This window comes from Cibotium barometz, chromosome 66, assembly GCF_041138505.1.
Source record: "Cibotium barometz isolate CiBa-2024 chromosome 66, ASM4113850v1, whole genome shotgun sequence".
NCBI classification, from domain to species: Eukaryota; Viridiplantae; Streptophyta; class Polypodiopsida; order Cyatheales; family Cibotiaceae; genus Cibotium; species Cibotium barometz.
In genome coordinates, this window is record NC_141111.1 from 2,031,027 (window position 1) to 2,053,217 (window position 22,191).

Genomic DNA, 22,191 nt, shown 5'->3' on the forward strand with positions numbered 1-22,191 from the left:
TGGTTCTATGTATCTGGTATGATACTGGATGCCAGATCACTCTGTAGGCAGTTATGGTTTGCATATAGGAAAGGGGCCAGCCCATAGGGCTACCCCAAGGACAGATATGGGCATGGGGGAGGTGTAGAACCCCCCCATAGGGGCCAGGAAGGCCTTGGCTGTGCCCACCAGCCATGGGATAGCCATGGAAGGGATGTAGCACAGCCCTATGGCTCCTGGACAGGCAGCCAACAGGGTACACAGCCCTAGAGGACTGTAGGCCAGGTGTGGGGCAGCCCACACAAGCTGCCCAGCAGCCAGAAACAGAGACGCCTGATGGCCAGCAGCCTATTGGTGTGATGCGCAGGCTTTTCTAGCATTTAATGCTGATTTACAGGTCGTGGGGTATTTTTCAGTCAGCTGACTGGTTTTATTCCAGCCGACTAGCTTCCTAGAGGGGTATAAATACCCATTGCATATTTCAGTCCATTCATCTCATAATTCACCAAGTGCTGAAGCTGATCAAAGGGCCAGGACAGCCAAGGACAAGCTAACGCAGAAGGGGTGCAGGATTGAAGGTCAAGGGCAGAGATCTATCTCAGCCAAGAATGTTCAAGTTCAGTCTTTTATTTCAGTTTTGCATCATTCTAATAAAAGCAGATACACCATTCGTGGTGGGGCCCTACAGAGGGTATTCGGGACCCAATACTGTGTCCTCTTCTCCCTCTCTCTCTCCCCTCTCTCTCTCTCTCTCTCTCTCTCTCTCTCTCTATTTTTATGCACATTTACATTCAGTTCTGTGCGTTAATATTGTCGCAACAAGTGTGCTGTTTTTTTTGAGCATTGAAGTTACCGATCTCCCCCGAAGCTTCGGCATGTTACATAGCGTCAACACCCAATGTTAACCAATGTGGTTAACATACTCCCCTTCATGTTCTTAATCCCATCCCTAATCAACCCACAAACCTTACAACCCTAGACTTATATAGGATTCCTAGACTCCCTGCAACCTAAACTTTCTTATTGATGAACTTTCTCTTTCCATTGCGGAAGCATGATTGTGATCAACGCTAAGCAAAAGAGATTAACGCTAATCCTAAGTTTAGCAAACACAAAAGACAAGATATAACCCTAATCTACTATATATTGCACAACATAAGTATATATATACCTAGATGAATCTAGGAACATGCCCAAATTCACCTTTTAGAAACGTGCATGTTATATACTCATGGTAGTCAACCCACAAGACTATATAACTATCAACTCCATCATGCATGGTATGGACTAGATACTACGACATCCCCAATAGTGGGTGTAGAACTCTCTATCAAGATATGCTCTCACACACGCACTCCACACACACACACACACACACATAAGAGCATATATTCACACAAAGCCCTTCGTACTGAGTTTCTGTCAAACCTCCGGAGATGCAGGGCAGACCTAGCCATAATGAAGCCTAGCACTAAGGGAAAGCAGCAAATAGAAAGAATTAGTACAGCAAGTAAGTAGTTGACACGGCAAATGCACCGCTAACGATAGAAAGAATTAGCACAATATCAACTAGCCACAACTGACGAAAACTTCACAATGTGAAATCTGCATGTCCGCTAATACGATTGAATTATATACCTAGATGAATCCAAGAACACGCCCAAATTCACCTTTTAGGAACGTGCATGTTATATACTCATGGTAGTCAACCCATAAGGTTAGTATGCACAACATAAGTATGTACACTGATAGCTCCAATTCGTGCATGCTATCCTATGATGCATACTAAAACCCTTCTTGTCCTTCACTTGTTGCTAATGCACAAGAGAAGAGCTCCTCGTGATCCACAAATGTGCCCTTGTTGCCTTGCTTCTAGTCTTGCAAACTCTGGCATATGGATGTTAACTAAAGTGTCTAATGCCTTCTTTTATAGGATGCAATTGAGGTAGTCATGTTGAAGTCGGTTTCCCCTTTTCAGCCCATAATACAATGTCCAAAAAGTTAAATTTTGTGTCCAAACCATGCCCTAAAGGTGTCCTATTCATGGGCCCATGTCCTGGGTACATCCAGGCACCATTAAGGCTACCAAAACAGCCCCAAATAGACCACATCATCCCTCTTATCTTGCTAAGATACTTGCCGCAACAAGAAAGTATGTCCATGTGTGTAAGGACCGCATTCCTGAAACCCTAATAGGGTTAGAATAACCCAAATGGAATCTGAGATCGATGACCACGATAGATTGTGGCTAGCAAGCTAGCAACCAACCATAGGCTCCTTTCTGAAACCACCCCCGAGCCTGATGTCAGATTGATGTGAGTCAGCCAAGCCCCAACAACACGCCCTAGCATCCTACACCACCCGACCACCTCCCTACTTGCAACTACTCTGGCAGTGAGGTCCTGCACGCCTTGATAGACCTCTCTCCATTGCATGGATACCTCATAATCCTCATAAGTTAGCCCAAACTCACTTCTATAGTAATAAACACGGTATATTTGGCCCATTGCTTTTATTATCATGCCCTTAGCCATAATTAGCTTCTTATTGATTCTAGGGCCTAGGCCAACCTAGACCTCATCCTTGCTAGCCCTTAGCCCTTAAGTAGGTCCTATTAGCCCCTAACCCTACCCTTGGGTTAGCACATCCCCATAACCCTAGGTTATCTTAACCCCCGATTAACACTAGCCTAAGGCCTAGTTAGGGATGTAGAAATGTTGCGCTCACATGCACATGACAGAGAATGTTGTCATTCGAAGCTATTTGTCACAATCATAGCCATTTGTATCTCTCTATTGCAATTGTGTTGTAACCAAATCGATTGTCAGTCACAAGTCATTGTGTCACTATCGGAATTATACAAGTGCGGCCACCCACCAAACAATATGTCCTCTTGAGGATGTGGCTATTCTCCGATTCATATGCATCAACCACTCTTCGAACGACTTGGAAATGTATCTAGTTAAGCGACTCAGACCTAACACATGCTAAGGAGTTTTGCCCACCTTGTTCACATATCTTGTCCACCATGCCATTTAGTGGTGCTCTATGCTACCTACCCTCCATGCTGGATTACATTCACAATTGAATATTGGCCTTGAATGGAAGAAATATTGTACTGAAAGATGTTTTTCAAATATTGTTGTTTATGTGTATTGGGTCAATTCATTAGTTCCTACTTGGGTGTTTCTATGGGTAAGCACGCAACCTGCAAGCCCTCATAGCAACTCTCAGTACTGTGTGGAATAACTAACCAATCACCACTCTCTAGTCACTCTCCACCAATCACTTTATCCGAAACTTACATTCCTACATGATAGCTGCAAGCTAGTTGGCGATCCTTTTACCCAAGGTCGTCGCTTGCAGGAACTTATCCCCATGTGTGTCATTGAGGTCAACACAAAGACCGGTCAACCAAGAGAAACTTCCCACCGCCCACATTTGGCAATCCTCTTGGGGAAAATTTTGCCGAACTTGTCATAAGACTACTAAAGCAATAATTGGGGAGAAAAGATTGCTACATTCGATATCACATCACTGGAAAGCCCACTAGAGGACCAACAGCCCCAAGAGAAAGCTAAGAAAGGAAAGAGAAGTGGAAGAAGAAAGGAGACAGATGAGGGAACGAACACTAAAAAGAAGACGACGACGAGACTATGAAGAAAATGGAGCAAGAAACAAAATGTGAAAAAGGACACACATGAAAAAGTGAAGGCAAAGACGAGACTAATAGAGAGAAATGGCAACTGATGAAGAGACCCAAGGCAAAGACTTGGGAAAAGTCTATAAAAAGAAAAGATGGAATCATGGACGAACTGCCAGAAGAAATTCATGGGAATGACCAAACCAACTAGCAGACTATTGGTGGCCAGAGCCCTGGTAGAGAGTCCAAGGACTGTCATTAAGGTGAAGCTGGACATTCCTCACTATTCCAAGGAGGACAAGGTGAATCCAAGAATCCGCCTCGAACTTTCAAAAAATTGGCAAGCCTAAAGAAGATGAATGAGAATGAATTGTCTCTATACTTTTCTGGGTCTTTAAAGTCCAAAGCACAGAAACGTTATTAGCAAGCTCTAAACAAAAGTTTGCATGTCCTAAACTTTTGTGGATGATCTCCTATATTATCAAGACAAAATTTGTGTTCCTCAAAACCACAGCTAACCAAAGAATGCTTATTAGGAAAAGTCCAAAAGGACATATCCACAATTTCTTCTAACAAAATATTGATCTCAAATGAAGCAGGATGTCTAAGGTGGCTACTTCTTTTCTTTCCTACCAACAAACATCGACAATCGTGGTCTTGCTCCTGGACTTCTATATCCCTTGCAAGTCCTTAAGGAAGGATGGGGAAGCATTACCATGATTTCATTCATGGCTACCCTGATAACATAGAGGAAATTGACAATATAAAATCTTGGCAAAAGCCATCAGCCTTTATCAAAGCTTACCTCTCCCATATTATCCCTAGCACTCATTCCATTCCTTGCAATAAAGCAGCTCAAGCTCACTTGTTGCTCAACCATAGTTGTTACGAGGCGCGCCTCTAATTGTTAGAGGCGTTCGAGGCTTCGTTTGAGGCATCTGGGCATAGTTGATTTTATATTTTTATCGTGCCCGTTTCTGACCGTTTGGGATTTGCCTGTTTCTGCCCGTTTGGGTCTCTAGACGGGGGCTATAAGGGCCCCTCTAAGCTCTCAAGACTCGCTCTCTCTCTCGAGTCCCTCCCTCTCTCATACACACTCTCTCTCCAAGCGCCCCAAGATGAGAGGCCCATCCTGACACCGGCGGAGACTACAACAGAGGATCAGGACCATACTAGCACGGCATGGGAGACGTCCAGTCAGAGTACTCACCATGGAGGACATTGAGGATATCCGCCATCGACCGATGAGAGACATCTTTGGATAGTGATGTGTATGATGCTTACCTTTGTTGCTGGAGTTTTCCTCCCAGATGTTATCCATTAGGAGCTCCTAGTACCGTACTTTTCCTCATAGTTGTTTCAGTTTCAGTTAGTTGTTTAGTTGTTTTTAGCTTTCCTTACACAGACATTGTATCAGATCCACCAATTGTTGTAACCTTTTTGGTCTCATAGGTCATTTTGGCCTTTTGAAGACGTTAATATATCATTTCATTTCATTTCATTTCTCCCTTCCTTAAGGCTTAAACCTTGCTCAAGGCAACCCCTCTCACACACACTCTCTCTCTCTCTCTCATACACACCCAGGTGACACCCTCTCTCTCTCTCTCTCTCTCTCTCTCTCTCTCTCTCTCTCTCTCTCTCTCTAATAATCTATCTATCTATCACTATATATATATAAAACAGACGCCTCTAACACACCTCTAACGTCTCTAAGAAATACGAGTCTTTCGAGGCACGTACCATACCCGCCTCGTTACCAAACGCCTCCGACGCCTAACAACCCCTGTGCTCAACCAAGCCTGTCATCTGTAACTGATGTAGAGGCTGAAAGGGTGAATGGAGTTCTCAACGAGACACTTTGACACTTCATTAGTGTAAGACACAGTGTACAGCAGCGTTCCTAAGCTGAAATATATTGTGGTCCTAGAAGCACAATTCTGGAGGTCCTAACTCAAGAAATCGACTCCTAATTTAGCTATGAGTAGTAACTGATTGCTTGAAAAATGACAAATCTTTAATGTGAGCACTTAGCCATCCGAGTAACCAGATCACAGGCCAACAAAACTGATCAGGTTTGAACTTCTACTACTCCAACTCAATAAAGGCATGAGCAATGCATATTGTAGATGCCCACCTTCACCCTCATTCCCTTGAATACACTGGCATATGCAGTCATTTATTCTCTCTCGCACGATAAGATTCACCTGGTGAATCGCCTTAAAGACAATAAGAAGTAAGACCTGAAGAGCTTTTCTTTTTAACGACGAGAACGGTAAAAGCATTTTCTTGGAGAAGAATAACAAACTTTCACTCAAAGTAGCAGTGAACCAACGTCAGAAAAAAACACCTTAGCTACTGCCTTGGTTGCAGAGTCTTCTTGGTCTGGCTCTTGATTTCCCAAAATAAGCTAGTTCATTTTTGGAACTATAAAACATTCCAATTATGCATCCAACTCTAGCCAGGATCCTTCCATGGATTGTCATTGTATCTCTGTATGAGAAAACTTCAAAGGCTGCTCGGTCCAAAATGCAGGAAGCAACAAGTTCGTCATGTACCCTTGAAGACGAATACTTATTGGTAATAGGTGCAGCTTTTTTCTGCAGGTGTAAAAGGATTTTGGAGGGACGGTAGTTGATATGCATTGTGCAAATGCAGTTTAGGCGCACATTTACAGCTTGCTTATTACTGAAAGAAAGTACACGCATTCAACTGGGGAAAAACAAAACTTACAGACAAAATAAATGATTAACCCAACTAAAGAGATGGTTCAGTCACAACTGTATTCTGAACAATTGCTACACGTGGACAATGAGAACGCAATGATTCTTCACAGGGCTCAGAAGAGATTTTAATGTGAATATGACCTTCCTAAATGCAAGGCCTGTAACAAAGATTACTTGGCAAAATCTTGAAATGACAAAAGATCTGACCTTCTGATCCAGCAAGATAGTATGATCAGGTTGGACAAATCTCTTGAGGGACTTTTTCAAATCTTCCATCTCTTTTGGCTTCAGTTCCTAGCAAACCAAAAGATGCTTATAAACGCGGTTTACAGATCAGAATCACTGATATGTATATAAATGTCAAGAAAGACAAACACAAGCACAGAAAGGCATCATTAATCCCATAACAAATGAAAATATTGCCTTCACAAGGGATTGTACATATCTGAAAACTACAGGTATTTATGTTAGCAAGATGCTCGCATACTCCTGCTAAAAAAAGGTCAACAGAGGGGAAAAAGTATGCATTGAGCAACTTTTGAAAAAGAGAGAAGAAAAATTGTTCAATTGCAATAACAGAAGAGAAATCATAGTATTTTCCTGCTTTGAATTCAAGCTGATGGGCAGTGCTTTCTTTAAACACTGAAATTCAAGCAACAAGGAGCAGAAAAGTGTCCTTTACTCAGGGACATCGATCTAAGGAAGGTAACATGGTTGGCCTTTTCGCTGGTAATAAATTTGAGACAACAAAACAGAAATTATGATGCCCTAGTTATCACATTTGCTTGTGAAGTTTTGAAAAGGATCTTCCTGGATGAAGACTTCTTTAGAGCTCTTCAATGCAAAAGGGGTAGAGAGTTGGTTGCTAGAGCTTGTCCCTAAAACCGTTTCTCCTGGGCAGGTTTAATGGATTGAGTGATCCGTCCAAGATGAATGCTGCATATGGGGAAAGACAAGACCCCAGGATGGGATGGACTGTCTGTAGAGTTCTTCCTAGAATATTGGCATCTTCTTAAAAAGCATGTAACTTTCATCATCAATAAAGCATTTAAATCAGCGGAACTTGAGCAAGGATCAAAGAAGGCTTGATCAAATTAGTCCTCAAACAAGTGGCTTGTCATAGAATTTCTCACTGGAGACCTATAACAATGTTGTATGTCTTATACAAAATCCTTGCCAAGGTGGTGGCCATCAGAATCTCTCCTCTCCTACAAGAAACTATAGCCAAGAGTCAACATGGCTTTATTCAAGGTAGATATACTGGATAACATCTACAACACCCAATAGGTAAGGAACTGAGCAGAAAAATTGCATCATGCTCCGGCTTGATTAGGATAGTCTATATCTGCTGGGCATGTCCCTTGATGGCCTGGCCTTTTGTTGTATGGGATGTAAGGCCAACCATCTTACTCCTAAAGTGAAAAGGTCACGTCTGTCAGAGGCTCATTTTAGGGATTTCAGAATGACATACGACAGTAATAGCATCTAACGCTTTAACATGCAAGGCATAAAGGATAAGGGGCACGCTACAGCAGGTGCTAATGCCCAGATGCCACAGTAACATAAAGCAGGGAAGGTACTCAAGATGACAAATTTTAAGCTGGATGCTCAAATTGCAAAGCGCATCGCAAGGTAACAGGTACTTACAACAACAGTCGTGACCATTGCTTTCACTTGTTTTTTGTAAGCCAACACCAGCTCTGAGAAAGAGTTCATAATTTCTTGAAGCCCATGAAGTCTGCCATTTTCAGCTAAAAGAGCTGAAAATAAAACGAAGATACTTGTGAGGAAAAGTTTGAGACCTTGCCTTGATTATACAAACATAAGCATCAAGTACACTTTATCTAATGTTTCCAATACCCCATGAAGCCTTCCAGTTTGTTTAGAAAATTCTGAGAAACAGGACATTGGAATACATCCAAACCTCCAAAACAATCAAACATATCCAAGCTTACAAATCAGAAAACATGCGAGAGACGCATGAAATAAGACCTTTGCTGATGCATGCTTAAGAACTCAAATGTTTTATGAAGAGCATGCGTAGGCGATGGCTACCAAACTAGAGGCAAGAATCAATCACTTTTGCCTCTGTTCTTCTATCACAATAAAAGCACCTTATAATGCCAAAACATAGCTTGAGAGCTGTGCCAGCATAGCTGCCTTACTGGTTTGAACTGCTAGACGTCTACAAGCTATATTGGAAGTCACGAGATCTCTAAGCAAGTGTCTTTCTTAAATTCAATCGATCTTATTTACCCACATAGGGTATCAGAGCTGGCTGCAAGAGACTTATGACTAGCAAAGCAGCACACTCTCCATGTGGTCCCACAACTTCAGCTTTGCCGTCACACATTTTACCATCACAACATGTGGTCACATGGCATGTTATATAATGCTCAGTCATCAGCAATCTCTCCTGCAAAGTGTGCCAATCATTCTTTCAAGGTCATAGGTCTGATTTCTAATATTATTACCCACACACAAGGAAAAACTCACGTTCTGACAGTAACTCTACTCACAAAAATTTAGGGCATTGACAATGCGACTCCAGCCTGAACTTTAAAACTGGAACACCTAACAAAGGGGAAAATAACTTGTTTAAAATAGAAGACATGGAAAACCTTTTCTGTACAAGGACCAGATTGCAACTATTAATTCAAGCTTGTGTCCTCAAATCAAGTTGTTTACAAAAGAATAGGTCTTACACATCCTATTTTCAGCCATTGAGAAATGATACTTTATCAATAAAACATTCTGCATTAAAGAAGAGGAATCATTCTTACTTAGTCTTTTTTTTTTCCAACAAAAGATCCTTCCATTAGTTACCAAAATGCAGGGGCACAAGGAGGATAGAGAAGGTGGGTGGGGTGTGCATAGGAGGATGGAGGCAGGGGGGCAGCACAAAGGCAGAGGGCAGTAGTGCAAGGGCTGGGGACAGCAGCAGGAGGTGAGGGGGCAGCAGACAGAGAAGGCGACAAGTGCAGAGGCAGAGGGCAGCGGCGTGAGGGCTGGGGGCAGCAGCAGGAGGCTAGGGCACAGAGACGGTGAGGGAGGATAACGCAACTGGTGAGGAGGCAGGGGGAGAAGCGAAGGCTCAGGAGGGCAGGTGCACGCAGGGGGGGAGCTCCAGCTCGTTATAAAATAGGATACAATTTCCTTACTTGGACTTATTCCAGTCATGTTTAAGAATCCTACTTACATGTTGTCTTTGAATAAAAACCATGGTACCCTGTATAGTCTGAGAAAATGAGGGTATTAGATAGTGAAAACACACCACGCTGGGAGCCAAACATAATCTCCACTCAGCTGCGCGGATTCACTGATAAAAATCATGAGCCTATTAGAAAATCCACGATTAGAGGTTTAGGAAGCGTTGCCCTTTCTACAACAGTCTACTTCTAGACTTCTCTTTTACTTTGGTAACTTTCTCTTAGAAAAATGGGAGTGTCCTGTTTCAGAAACTTAGAGAAAGCATGTCTATACATATGAGAATCCATAGACACTTAGGCTGATACTCTTACTCGATATGGGAGGTGAATGCTTTGATTTTTGCCAATATCAATACAAGTATTTATATCTCTTACAGGACTTTGAAAGAATCGCTACTTAGAACCATTTGAAAGGCTTTAGAGAGATCATGCTGTTGTGAATAGAGCTGATACAAAAGGGGGGGAGATAATAATATGTATTCAATACATAACAGATTGTTGTTCTATAATAGAAAGGTTTGTGTTCCAAGGTATGGCAAAGTTCCAAAGAAGATTCTTTACAAATGACTTAGTGTTCCACGCAAAGAACCTATGCTTTTATTCAAATGTTACTTTTTGGCCAAACAAAGCCATGTCAGTAAAAATAAATAATTGAGAAAAGACATATTGCTACATCCGTTAGAAATTCCTAATAAGATATGCAGAAGTGTTTTAGATTTGGAGAAGTATCTGGGCATAAATACTCACCAGTTTGAGCTGATGACCTTAAACATCTGTGCTCATGAATATTTATCAACCAAGCTCAAGGCCATTCTGAGCTAAGGCATATCATAATGCATAACATCACACTTCCACACACAGACAGTTTCTTCAGAACTGCTTACCACTTAAGAAAGAATGAGCACCCAAAAAAAAGGCAAAAATAGTATTGCTGTTGAAACTAAGCATTTTCCGACAGAAGCCAAACAGAAAGAAAGGTGAAATATAATCTTTTTGATAAGCAAAGGGCAATACCCATAAAGTTAACCGAAATTTCTGAGAATCCTAACTCCTCAAATAGGCCTCGCACTGCTTTGACCTTATCTTTATTTGACATTGACATGTCCTTCAGAAATTCTGCAAAGGTTGGACTCTTCTCAGCTGCCTTCAAAATTTCATTAAATTCCTCATATATTGGTTCCAACGCTTTAGCTTGTACAGCTACTACATACAGAGCTGCTGCATACTTCCCTGCTACACCATGCACAGTGATGGGTACCTGATTTGAAGCATTGACCCATCAGAATCATAAAAAAGAGAAGGTTTCATCAGAGTCCTCCTTTCAGAACGTGAAAGATACACACACAAGCATACCAAACCTAAAAATAACCATGCAGACATTCCAACTGGTGACAGACAAACAGACAACATCAGCATTTGAGCTAGTGCTTGGAAAATGTAGCAACCCCTACCATCTTAAAGTTATTCAATGCTGAGCTGTTTCGAACCAACTATGAGTTAGGGTATGTCACACGTGATTAGGGCTTAATAGAAGAATCAGCCCATGTCACACGTGATTAGGGCTTCATAGAAGAATCAGCCCATGTTGTGAGCCCTAATAAATAAAGAGACAAAAGAGGATATGAGCCTGAGGCGAGGCTCTTTGAAGGGGGGAGGAAGTGACAAGTGTGAACGCATATCAACACAATTAGCCCACTTTTTTGAGGTCTATAAATAAAACGTCTCCCACAATTTTGGAACAACCATGTGAGAGAAGTCCACTCTTGAAGAGTGGCATTTTGAGACCAAACATCAGCAATTAATGCAAACCACTCTGATCTTTGAGCTTAGAAAGCAATTCATCTTTGAGTAAATCTAGCAAATCTTTGTAAGTTCATAAACTTTTTGCAATTCACGTGCTTCATGCTCTGTAGCCATCTTTCACGCCAAACTTTGCCAATGAATGCTTCAGCTTTCTTCTGTGGAAAATCCCCATTCTCACCTTGGTTCTATTCTGTGTGTGAAACATTGATCAAGACTAGTGAAGGCACCAAATGATGACAACTACACTCGGTTCACTTGGGTGTATGGCTTGAAAGCCAAATCAGATGTGTTTGCATCCTTCCGTGCTTTTTTACCCTTTGCTGAAAATGCTTGTGGCCATAAGCTTATTGCTTTGTGTGCAGATCGCAAGAGAGGGGGGGGGGGGGGGGGGGGAGGGGGGGGGATATTTATCAAATGAGTTCACAACTTTTCTACAGTCTCATGGCATATCTTATCTCATCAATGTACTACACCTTATACTCCTTAGCAAAACGCTGTTGCTTAGAGACATAATCATATTCTTATGTACGTATGCCTCAACATTAGCAAGCATGTGTCTTTCGCTACCTTAAAAGCACCATTGACTTTGCGTTGTTTTATGGCAGCTCGTCTACACTGTGCTTGATTGCTTTTACAAACCATGACTAGGCAGGATGCTATGACATACCAGTGGAAACTGTTTTCTTCTTGGTGGTTCATGCATTTTCATGGCTCAGCAAGAAGCAGCCTACAATGGCCACTTCTAGCCGTGAAGCTGAATACAAGGCAGTGATTAATGATAGAATGTGCAACGGAAGAAGGTAAAGTGGAAACATAGGAGAGAGAGAAATGGAGAGGAAACACAGGTGAGAACCTGCTCTCAATATTATCATCAAAAGGAATACATGTCCACACCAAGGGGGGAGAAAACCTCATATGTGAGAGACTGCAGCAAACAATGCCAAGCAAGCAATGAAGAATGAGGGAGGCAAGCCAACTATATATATGCCCAAAAATTAGGCAGCCGACTAGCATCCACACGACTGGGATAAATATCCAAGACACCATAAAAATGGGGATAAAACAGGGGGAAAAATATGTGAGAGATGACCAGCCCCTCTAGCTAATATGGTCAGTCCTAGAGGCTAAAATAGGACACCAAACAGAAAGCCAGCAACAAGGAGATGATGTCTAACACCCCCTCTCAGCACCGGATGCTGAGTGAACTCCAAGAAGCCAGAGACGTCGTCCACGATCAAAGATGAAAGGCTGCAGAAACAGGTAGCAAGAAAGCTCCACAAGCAATCTCCTCAGCAACTCAACCACAAAAACAACAAAACAATCTGCCACGTACACCGCTCCTCTAGAAGAAAACAACCATGTAGGCTGCGACGTGCTGCTCCAAATAATGGTTCCAAACCCAAGTGTAAGTACACTCCCCAAGTCATATTTCGTGTATCCAACCTGGAGAAGATATGAAAAACCTCAAAACCAACCAAGATCAAATCCTGTAGATAATCAATCCTGGGAGATGCAAGCTGCTTCTCACTAGAACCCTCCAAAGAAAGAGTCAATCTGCTCCAACTCTATACCAAGAGTAGCCAAATGCTGTACAAAAGCATCCTCTGAAAAGGTCCGCATCACAAGATGTAAAGACTCTATAGAAAAGATGGGGTCCATCTGCTCAAACTCCGTACCATGAGTTGCCCAATGCTGTACATAAGTACACGCCACTAAGGTGGACATCGCCAGACGAAAGGACTCCACATCCCCCTCTAAAAAAAGGTGTCGTCGAACTGGTACAAGCCCAACCTGATTCTGATCCAAATCCAAAAAACTCTAGAAGTACCACTGTGCCCCAAGCACGGTTAGCAACCACACATCCAAAGCATCCCACTTGGTCCAAAAATCCATCCTCCAAAACAACAAACCTCGGAACTGGTAGGGGGAGGGACATCCTCAGAAGCATCACAAAGAGAGGCAGAGGTAGACTCCTCACAATGAGGAAGGGAAGGAAAAACATAAACTACAGTAGTAACAAAGTCCTCAAGAGGATCACACCTCACAGGCAAAAACACCCTCCTTGTTCTGCAAACACTGCAAAGAATACAGGCTCGAACAAAATAAACTCTCCTTAGGATCTCTGAAAAGATCACTTCTCCTCCAAAATCTGTAAACTCCTGTCACAGAAGAAAGTCTCCAAAGATACAAAACAGCTCCCAATACTCTTCCTCAAGTGAAGTAGCTCGAGATATGCCCCCTCTGAGTGTAGAAAACTCCTTTGGGAAGCAAAATGCAACCAAAACACTGCTGTCCAGCAAAAAACAGCACTCCACCGCCAACAAAATTCAAGGAACATGAAGAAACCGGGTAACTATGTACGCCAAGAACAAAACACATGTATAGATGCTCCAAAATCAGGAAAACGCTGACTAAAATCAGAAATTCAATATCCTCCTCAAGTACCAAACTGCCACCAATGCCACAATCCAAACAAGAAACCCCCTCTGCAAGCGATCTGGAGAAGAAAACGCAACCAAACAAGAGGCTACAAACCTGAAAATTCAGGCCAACCAGTGTCCACACCTCCTATGAGGAAAAACATTGAAGAGAAGGTACCTTCGGATCCAAAGGATGAAGCCCAAGTGAAGGTAGAGCTACCAGCAAGATCAGTTCAGAAAAACGCAGCAACCATGGCTGCAAATCTAAAAACGCAGAGGTAAAAGGGACTGTAGAACGGGCTAAATCTGAAAAAGCAGAAGAGATATGGTACCACCAAGCCTCAGATCACCAAACAGCATCAGAAAACCTGTAGGAGAAGAAAACGCAGCACATGTGTGACTGCTGTCCTGTACAGAACAGGCAGCCTGCACTATAGGGATAGATGAATCTGAAAACTACAGCAAAACTGCTATAGAAAACCACCTGTAGAAAAACGCAGCAGTCTAGGTGCTGCTGCCCTGAAAACAGAGCAAAAAACAAGTGAATCTCAAGGATCAAAACCTGTCAAGGATGGCCAATAGCTACAATGGAGAAGACGCCTGGAAGAGGCAGGTGACCAGCAGCAACTCAGAGAAAAAAAAAAAAAGCAAATCTGTCCATTTGCAAAAAAAACGCAGCTAGGAGGAAGAGGAGGGAGCATCCAACACTGTAGATCACCGACACTCTGATACTATGATAGAATGTGCAGCAAGAGGAGGGACAGTGAAAACACGAGAGAGAGAGAGAGAGAGAGAGAGAGAGAGAGGAAACACAGGTGAGAACCTGCTCTCAATATCATCATCAAAAGGAATACATGTCCCGAGCAAGCAGGGAGAAAACCTCGTATGTGAGGGACTGCAGCAAACAATGCTAAGCAAGCAGTGAAGAATGAGGGAGGCAAGCCAGCTATATATATGCCCAAAAGTAGGCAGCTGACTAGCATCCACACGACGGGGATAAATGTCCAAGACTAGGATAAATATCCAAGACACCATAAAAATGGTGATAAAATAGGGGAAAAATATGTGATGGGTGACCAGCCACTCTGGCTAACATGGTCAGTCCTAGAGGCTAAAATAGGACACCAAACAAAAAGCCAACAACAAGGAGATGATGTCTAACAATTAAGACAATCAATATGAGATTCGCACACTTGTAGACTAAGAACACGAGAAGCTTTGAGGGCTACATCTTTGCTTAAGTTGTTCTTGATTAATATACAAGAGGCTTTTAAATAGCCTTTACACTATAACATAGATATGCATGCGCACGGCAAGTGTCACATGCTAGGCTGCCATGTGTCCACTGAGGTGACCCCATAACTGACTGGTTCCACAACCATTATTTGAGCACTCTTACAAGTATCCACCCTTTATACAAGAGGTGTTCACACGCACCCACACTTACACACTTTCTCTTTGCTATTTCTCTTACAAATCCCTCCCTCAAAGGGAAAGGGGCAGAAAGGAAGTGAACAAGAAGGCTCGAAACAGAAGCTTGTCCTATAGCTTGAACTGTATCCTCCAAAACGAGAACTTGCCGAGCAAAAGTGAGGACATAAGTTACCACTTGAACCACATCCGGAGTCCTTCCCTCAATCTGAAACTGAAAGGTGATGGTATGGTCAGAATCCTTCTCCCAATGCGCCATGGGTTGCCATGCTAAGAATGTGACGAACAAGATAATTGTCTTTGACTCCAACCACTGATTTGATATTGACACAAGCTAATGGCAGTCTTTATTTGACACACAAAAACATAATATACTCCTCTTCTGTGAGATGCATAAAGATCAAGATGCATGAGATGAAAAAAATCTCCAGTGAGACTAGAAGTAGTACATATATCTAGATGAATCCAAGAACATGCCCAAAGTCACCTTATAAGAATGTGCAATTTATAACCTCATGGTAGTCATCCACAAGACAATGAACCATCAACTCCATCATGCATAGTATGGATTGGATACTATGCATGCATGCATAGTATGGACTGGATACTACGACATCCCCACTAGCGTCATCAGAGCCCAATAGTGGGTGTAGGCCCAAGACTGAAAAAGATACTGAGATGCCAAGATGATACCAAGATTTGAACGGAGTACTTTGTAATACCACCCAAAAGTAAATGAATTATGCGTGATCTTCAGTTGGTGTACGAGACCAATGTACAGGAGTGGCACAAAACAAGAGCCACAATCTGGTAGAGGCTAATCGTTGCAACCATAAACAAGAACTGAAGCATCAGGACAGGACCGGATTCACCCCGTTGCCTCTGGAGGGAGATTGCAGCAAGTGGTCAAGATTGCAAGTGAACTGGATAGAAGAAGCAGGACTGCTGAATATTGCACACTCATGCTGAAATGCCACGAAAAGGCTAACCCTAAATGCTGAACTGGTGTTTTGAATGCACACCACGTGTGCCAAGATGAGCACTAGGCTCTCAGATGCTTGGATTTAATGCCAAAGCCACCTTGCTATTGCTTTGCATGCAAAAACCCCTAATTTTCCAAGAAAGAAGCTCTGATTTTTGGCAAAATCAAAAAAATCCCGAAGTTTGAAATGCAGAGGTGCAGAGGGGGTTCAATCTGATGCTAATTGCTGAAATTTCAAGAACGCCCTAATTTTTGAAAACAGGAAGACTTTAATTTCTGCAAATTAATGGAAATTTTAGAAACCCCAAATATTTTGGTACCTAGACTTTGCAAAAGATTTATTGTCTTCTCTAGCAAATGGACTGATGAGGAGAGCACCAGACAGATGGACACACTCAAAAGTGCGCTGATCGCACAATGTTTGAAAGTGCAAAAGATCCCGATGCATGTGGAGCCACAAAGAACCTCCTCACCGAACACAGTCTGCATGTCGCTGCTGGCCACCTGGATTCTCCCGTTGCCCCGCCTGATGTAGTGGAGCTGGTCGGCGTTGCGCAAGAAGGATGGACGCACATGGCATTCTGAGCCCTTGATCGCTTGCAATCTTCAGCGGGGAAAGAAGGGCAAGATGACCAACAGCATGCCCTCACACCACAACGGGAGTAGTGCCCTGAGAAGGGCATGCAAGGGGGGAGCCTAGCCAGGGCTGGCGGGCCTGAGGAGCAAAGCCACCCGGACAGAGATGGGCTGAGGCGGGCAAACCAGAAGATGGCACTGAGAGAGCGCTGGAGGTGGCGAGATGGTGATGCTGATAGGTGACGGGTGGTTGGCTACGAAAAGACAGCGAGAAATTTATTTTAAAAAACAGCCGGGATGCCACCTTGAAATCAGCTATACCCAGTGAAGACTAGATGGGCTAAGACGTGGCAGGTATTTGTAGTGACGGCCTGACAGTTTGCACAAAGGTGTAGGCAACAAATGGCATGAGGACGATGCCTATGCGAAAGGCACAAACTGCATATGGCAGGTACAAGGACTATAACATCAAGTGTGCCACGTGCAGCTCTGATACCAATGTTGGATGGGGGAAGCTCTGCAAACACACAGACACGCACACACAGCTCGAACAGAGAAAAAACGTGAGTGAGATATCACAATGCTGGAAAGTGATAATACTTCAATAACGATAAAATGTGTGAAGTACAAGGGATATAAAAGACCTAAGCCTAAAAGGCAAACACACTGGAGTATGTTCCCACAGGAAAAAACCAATATCCAGTCAGGGTAAGAAGTGCCCGTGGATGGATCCTGTTCACACCAGAGACTTCCCGATAGTGTAGCTAACACTAAGAAATACAAAAGCTTTGAATCATGATCCATTTCTCACAGTATTTGCATTTCTGTTTCTCTATATCTGAACCGCTATATTTTCTCTCTAAAGCGAGGTATTTTGCAGATACAAGGAGATTTAGAGCAGCCTATTGAAATATCCCCAAACTTTAAAATCTAAAATTTGCTTCAAAATCGGGCAAAAGCAAAAAAATTTGAAGTTGCCAACCTCAAGAGCAAGGTACACAAAGCCCAGAGCTGATCCACGGCATAGAAAATCCAATCACAAGTACACAGCGACCTACATTTTCAAAAATTGTGGAATATGTTTTTTTTTCTCACAAATTCCTATAACTTCAACATGTTGAACCATGAATGCAATAAGCCATGCTATGGGCGGAACCCTTCGACCAACAATGCTCATATGGCGGCTCCCTTGCCGGCTCTCAAAAATGTTCAAAGCACTCCCGAGATTGAGAATGGTGCTCCAATTACTACTCACCGCACCACTCAGACTCCAGAGGGAGACAACTTATTCACCTCTTTCTCAAGGAGAGCCATCATCATCTGGTCTTCAAAAGCCATGGTAGATAACTGAAAACTTGGGGTCAGTAAGATATATGCCTAGATGAATCCAAGAACATGCCCAAATTCACCTTTTAGGAACGTGCATGTTACATACTCATGGTAGTCAACCCACAAGACTATATAACTATCAACTCCATTACACATAGTATGGACTAGATACTACGACATCCCCACTAACGTCATCAGTGCCCAATAGTGAGTGTAGAACTCTATATCAAGAAATGCTCTCACACACACACTCCGCACACACACACACACACACACATATATTCACACAAACCCCTTCGTACTGAGTTTTTGTCAAACCTCTGGAGACGCAAGGCAGACTCGGCCAAAATGAAGCTTAGCACTAAGGGAAGTAGCAAATAGAAAGAATTAGTATAGCAAATAAGTAGTTGATAGGGCAAATGCACCGCTAAAGATAGAAAGAATAAGCAAAGATGTCCAAATCGAACTCTTCTAAACCCCTACCAATGGCATACAACATTTGAGTGCTAGAAATGAAAATTTGCAGATACCCTAGTCTCTGATACCAATTGTAGTACTACTACGGCTATAAATGTGTTAACATAGATAGATAAACAGCAGAAGACTTCCACAAACAAATTCATACATTAGGAACAACTCTAATCTTGTATAAATGGAAAGAATATTTGCAAAAGTTGTATGTAAAATAGATGTAAATTACTCCCTCAGAAGGTGATCATTGCAAAAGTAACCCAAGCTGAAGAGAAAGCCTTAATTTCCCTAATCGCTAGCTATCTGCTGCTCAATCCTGCTTTCAATGCCCACTAGAACCTTCTCTTGGTTGCTTGACTGTGGTGGGAAAGCATCTAATTGATTGATGATCGAGTGAAGGGCTGGGTTTACAAGACCCTAGGCTGTTGCCTGCCGACCCAGCCTACCAACCTGCCCATACACTCCCTGACCCACCTATACGGCCTGTGCGCATCCTCTTGGTCAGCCTGACTGCCCATGCTGGACCCCAAACTGCTGTGCAACCTTTTCCCTGAGTCAATGGGCTACTGGAGTGCGCCTTGGTATGCAGGTGCGTCACAGAAGATACAGTCCATCAAGGTCAAGAGCATAGCACGTATATTGGCACTATCATCCACAATTTTGAGTGTACAACGCCTCATTGGCATTTGCTCACAAAGCTTGACACCATCAACTCTATATATCCATGCATCATTTGATATTCAGACAAAATGTTTTGTTTAATATATGCACAACTGAAGGAAAGAATTCGACCCTTCCTGATAGGGCAAAGCACAATAGGGCACTTTCATGCATACACAATACACAACTTAACAAGTAGCAGCTCATTTGCTTATGTACAACAAACACACACTTGTATAAAAGATTTGCAGCCACAAGAAAGGTTATATTGATGCACTAACATAATCAATTTACTTAGCAAAAGAAGTATCAAAACTGTCAAAAGCCAGATGCCTCCACAAGCCCGTGGCTGTTAGTTGTTTGTCTTGAGTTTTGTCCATTTCTTACTTTACGCAACAACTAATGAACATAAGTAAAACCCTATGAAAAAGATCAGATGCAAAAAATAATAATAGTAATTGGTTCAATGATTTGGTTGTTTAAGAAGAAAAAAAAAAGGCCAAAAAGGAAGCCTTATTCTATCTTTCAAAGGATTGAAAGCACACCAGTAGAAATGCAAAAAAGTAAATCAAGATTGTTCCTGTTTTTCATCAATTCCAAATAACAATGTACGGAACTACTAACCTTGACTGGCATTTCTTTTGCCTTGGATGTTTGCCCAGCACTGAAATCTCGAACCTGTTAAAGAACACATACTTGAGTGTGGCTTAAAAGCTTATCACATGTTTAGACACTTAAATGAGTCCATGTGTGCTCATGACCAGAGAGGCAAGAGTTTGTCTATTTAAGAACCTTCGTTTAGGAGTCAGGACATACACAGCCCAAATAATATGCACAGCTTCATTAGATTGGAATATATCCAACCCTACCAAGTTTAGTCAAAGAAAAGAACAAGGGATAGAAACTCTGTTTTTGCCTAACAGAAAGTGCAAGAAAAAGAGGACATGGAAACGAATCTTTTATTTTTCAAAATAAATTAGAAGATCAATATAATCATTCATCAAGCGACTGAGCACATACACAAAGAAACAACATGCACTCATTGAAACTTGTGTACTTTTCCACAGTATGTGGCCACTGAAGTGATAAAGATAAGAGGTTGAAAGAGGCCAAGGCAGTGAGTGTTCCAACTCAGCAGAAGCAGATTCAAGCCAAAGATAAGCATCGACAGGTCAGTTTACTTTCAAAGAACCATGGACCTAGTCCACTCGTTCCCCAAATAATCCAGAGCCAGAGATATTGGATTCAGTCACGAGCCACATTGGATTCAGTCACAAAGCAACAACGTCTGAACCACTTGAGAGATAAAATAAAGAGCCACTATTCATCCAAACAAGGTAGGATCTTAGGTTTTTGACCACTAAAACAAGAAAACCAAACAGGTTTTGTCATGCATGCTCAACCAATGCCTCCTTTGTTTCCTCCATGTTGGCTTGGATCCTGAGAAAATGTATAACCTCCAATAAAAACACTAAAGAAAGTTTAAATAGAGCCATGCCACATTCTGCAACAGGCTGGTGGATGCATGTGAGAAGCATAAATGGTTAATCAATCTAAGCTGTTACAGATAATAAAATCGAAATACTGACGTTTGCAAGGCATAATGCTCTCTTGGGAGAAGAGAAACAGCAGCCCAAAGCACGGATCTACAGGCTACTAAGAAGCTGGATGGAGAGCCTACGAGTCTAGATGCCTGGTGAACGATTCACACTTGAGCTCTGGTGCATGGTGGAGTGCGCGGGGACTTTTGAGGTTTATCATTTGTTGTCTCCAAGACATGTGGACTAGGCTTACAGCATGCATTGTGTTTTTTTTCTACCATTTTTCTACGAACGGGAAAACTGGCGGAGAAATTCGCCTGCGGGCGTATCGTAGGCCCCTGAACCCTTAGCTTTCCTGGCAACTAAAGGATGCCACCGAATTCTACCATTGTTTTTTTACATACCTGGGGCAGCATCAAGCGGGATGCATGAGAGATGGCACCCGCTGAAAGAGGATGCAGTGGCGCGGAAGCGGAAGCGGAAGCGGAGGCGAGCCGCAACAGAACACGGCGAAGAGCCATTGATCGATAGTAGGGCAGGAAACAGGAATTCGCTTCTTTGTTCGATGAAAGCACTCTTCCTAAAGGTCTACAATGCTGTCATTGTAGACCAAAATAATAATAATAACAATAATTAGACTATATATATATCCTGATAATATAATATATATAATATTGTGGGAGTGCTATATCATTTTATATATCTTTTATTTTTTATTTTATGATATTTATACAATATGACAAAATCATTTACATTTGTAATAAGAACGTAATTCAGCAAATAGAGCACAGTGGTGTGTAATGTCAAATTTACAATCTCAGTTTTGTTTCAGCAAATTAATTTTAGAGCTTTGTAAAGTGTGGATTCCAATGATGGGCAACAAAAGTACAATTTGTGTTCAATGAAAGGTAATATACAATTTTAAAAATGAAAATTTGATTCGAGTACTTTGGTACTAAGTATGAGATCTGTTTTGGAACTTCGATTTGAACACTGTGTTACTGAGAATATGAAATGTGTTTCTGAAACTTTGATATATGATATTAGAAATGTATTTGCTTGAAAACACGTGAATTATAATAGTTGTGTGTTTATTTATATATAGTATTAAAACCACAATTTAATATGGGTGAAGAGTTAGTACGCTTCTATCCAAAAATTACAAAAGCCAAGGAATGCACCCAGAATGTATGATTTTTAGAAATGAAATTTTGATTGAGCACTTTGGTATTGAGCATATAAAATTTGTTTTTGAACTTTGATATTATACTTTTAAAAATAGAAATTCGATTTTAGCACTTTCATATAATGAGCATATGATATCTGTTTTTGAAACTTTGTTTTAAGCACTTTGGAAATTCACAACGCTAAACAACATGATGACCACTAGAGATTAAAGAATGTTAACAGCTTAATCCTTGCCC

General features: G+C 42.0%; 1 protein-coding gene across 1 annotated transcript in view; it reads right to left on the reverse strand.

Moving 5' to 3' along the window:
* The window catches only part of ATP5 (delta subunit of Mt ATP synthase), a 32,491-nt gene extending 11,115 nt beyond the window's left edge, over positions 1 to 21,376 (reverse strand). Inside the window, exons 1-5 of the mRNA XM_086797567.1 lie at positions 21,172 to 21,376; positions 19,851 to 19,904; positions 10,569 to 10,812; positions 7,993 to 8,105; positions 6,553 to 6,639 (exon numbers count right to left, since the gene is read on the reverse strand). Coding sequence (XP_086653693.1) covers positions 6,553 to 6,639; positions 7,993 to 8,105; positions 10,569 to 10,812; positions 19,851 to 19,904; positions 21,172 to 21,288 — 615 coding nt within the window. The 5' untranslated portion in view covers positions 21,289 to 21,376. The remainder of the gene's footprint in view (positions 1 to 6,552; positions 6,640 to 7,992; positions 8,106 to 10,568; positions 10,813 to 19,850; positions 19,905 to 21,171) is intronic.
* Positions 21,377 to 22,191: the final 815 nt, after the last annotated feature.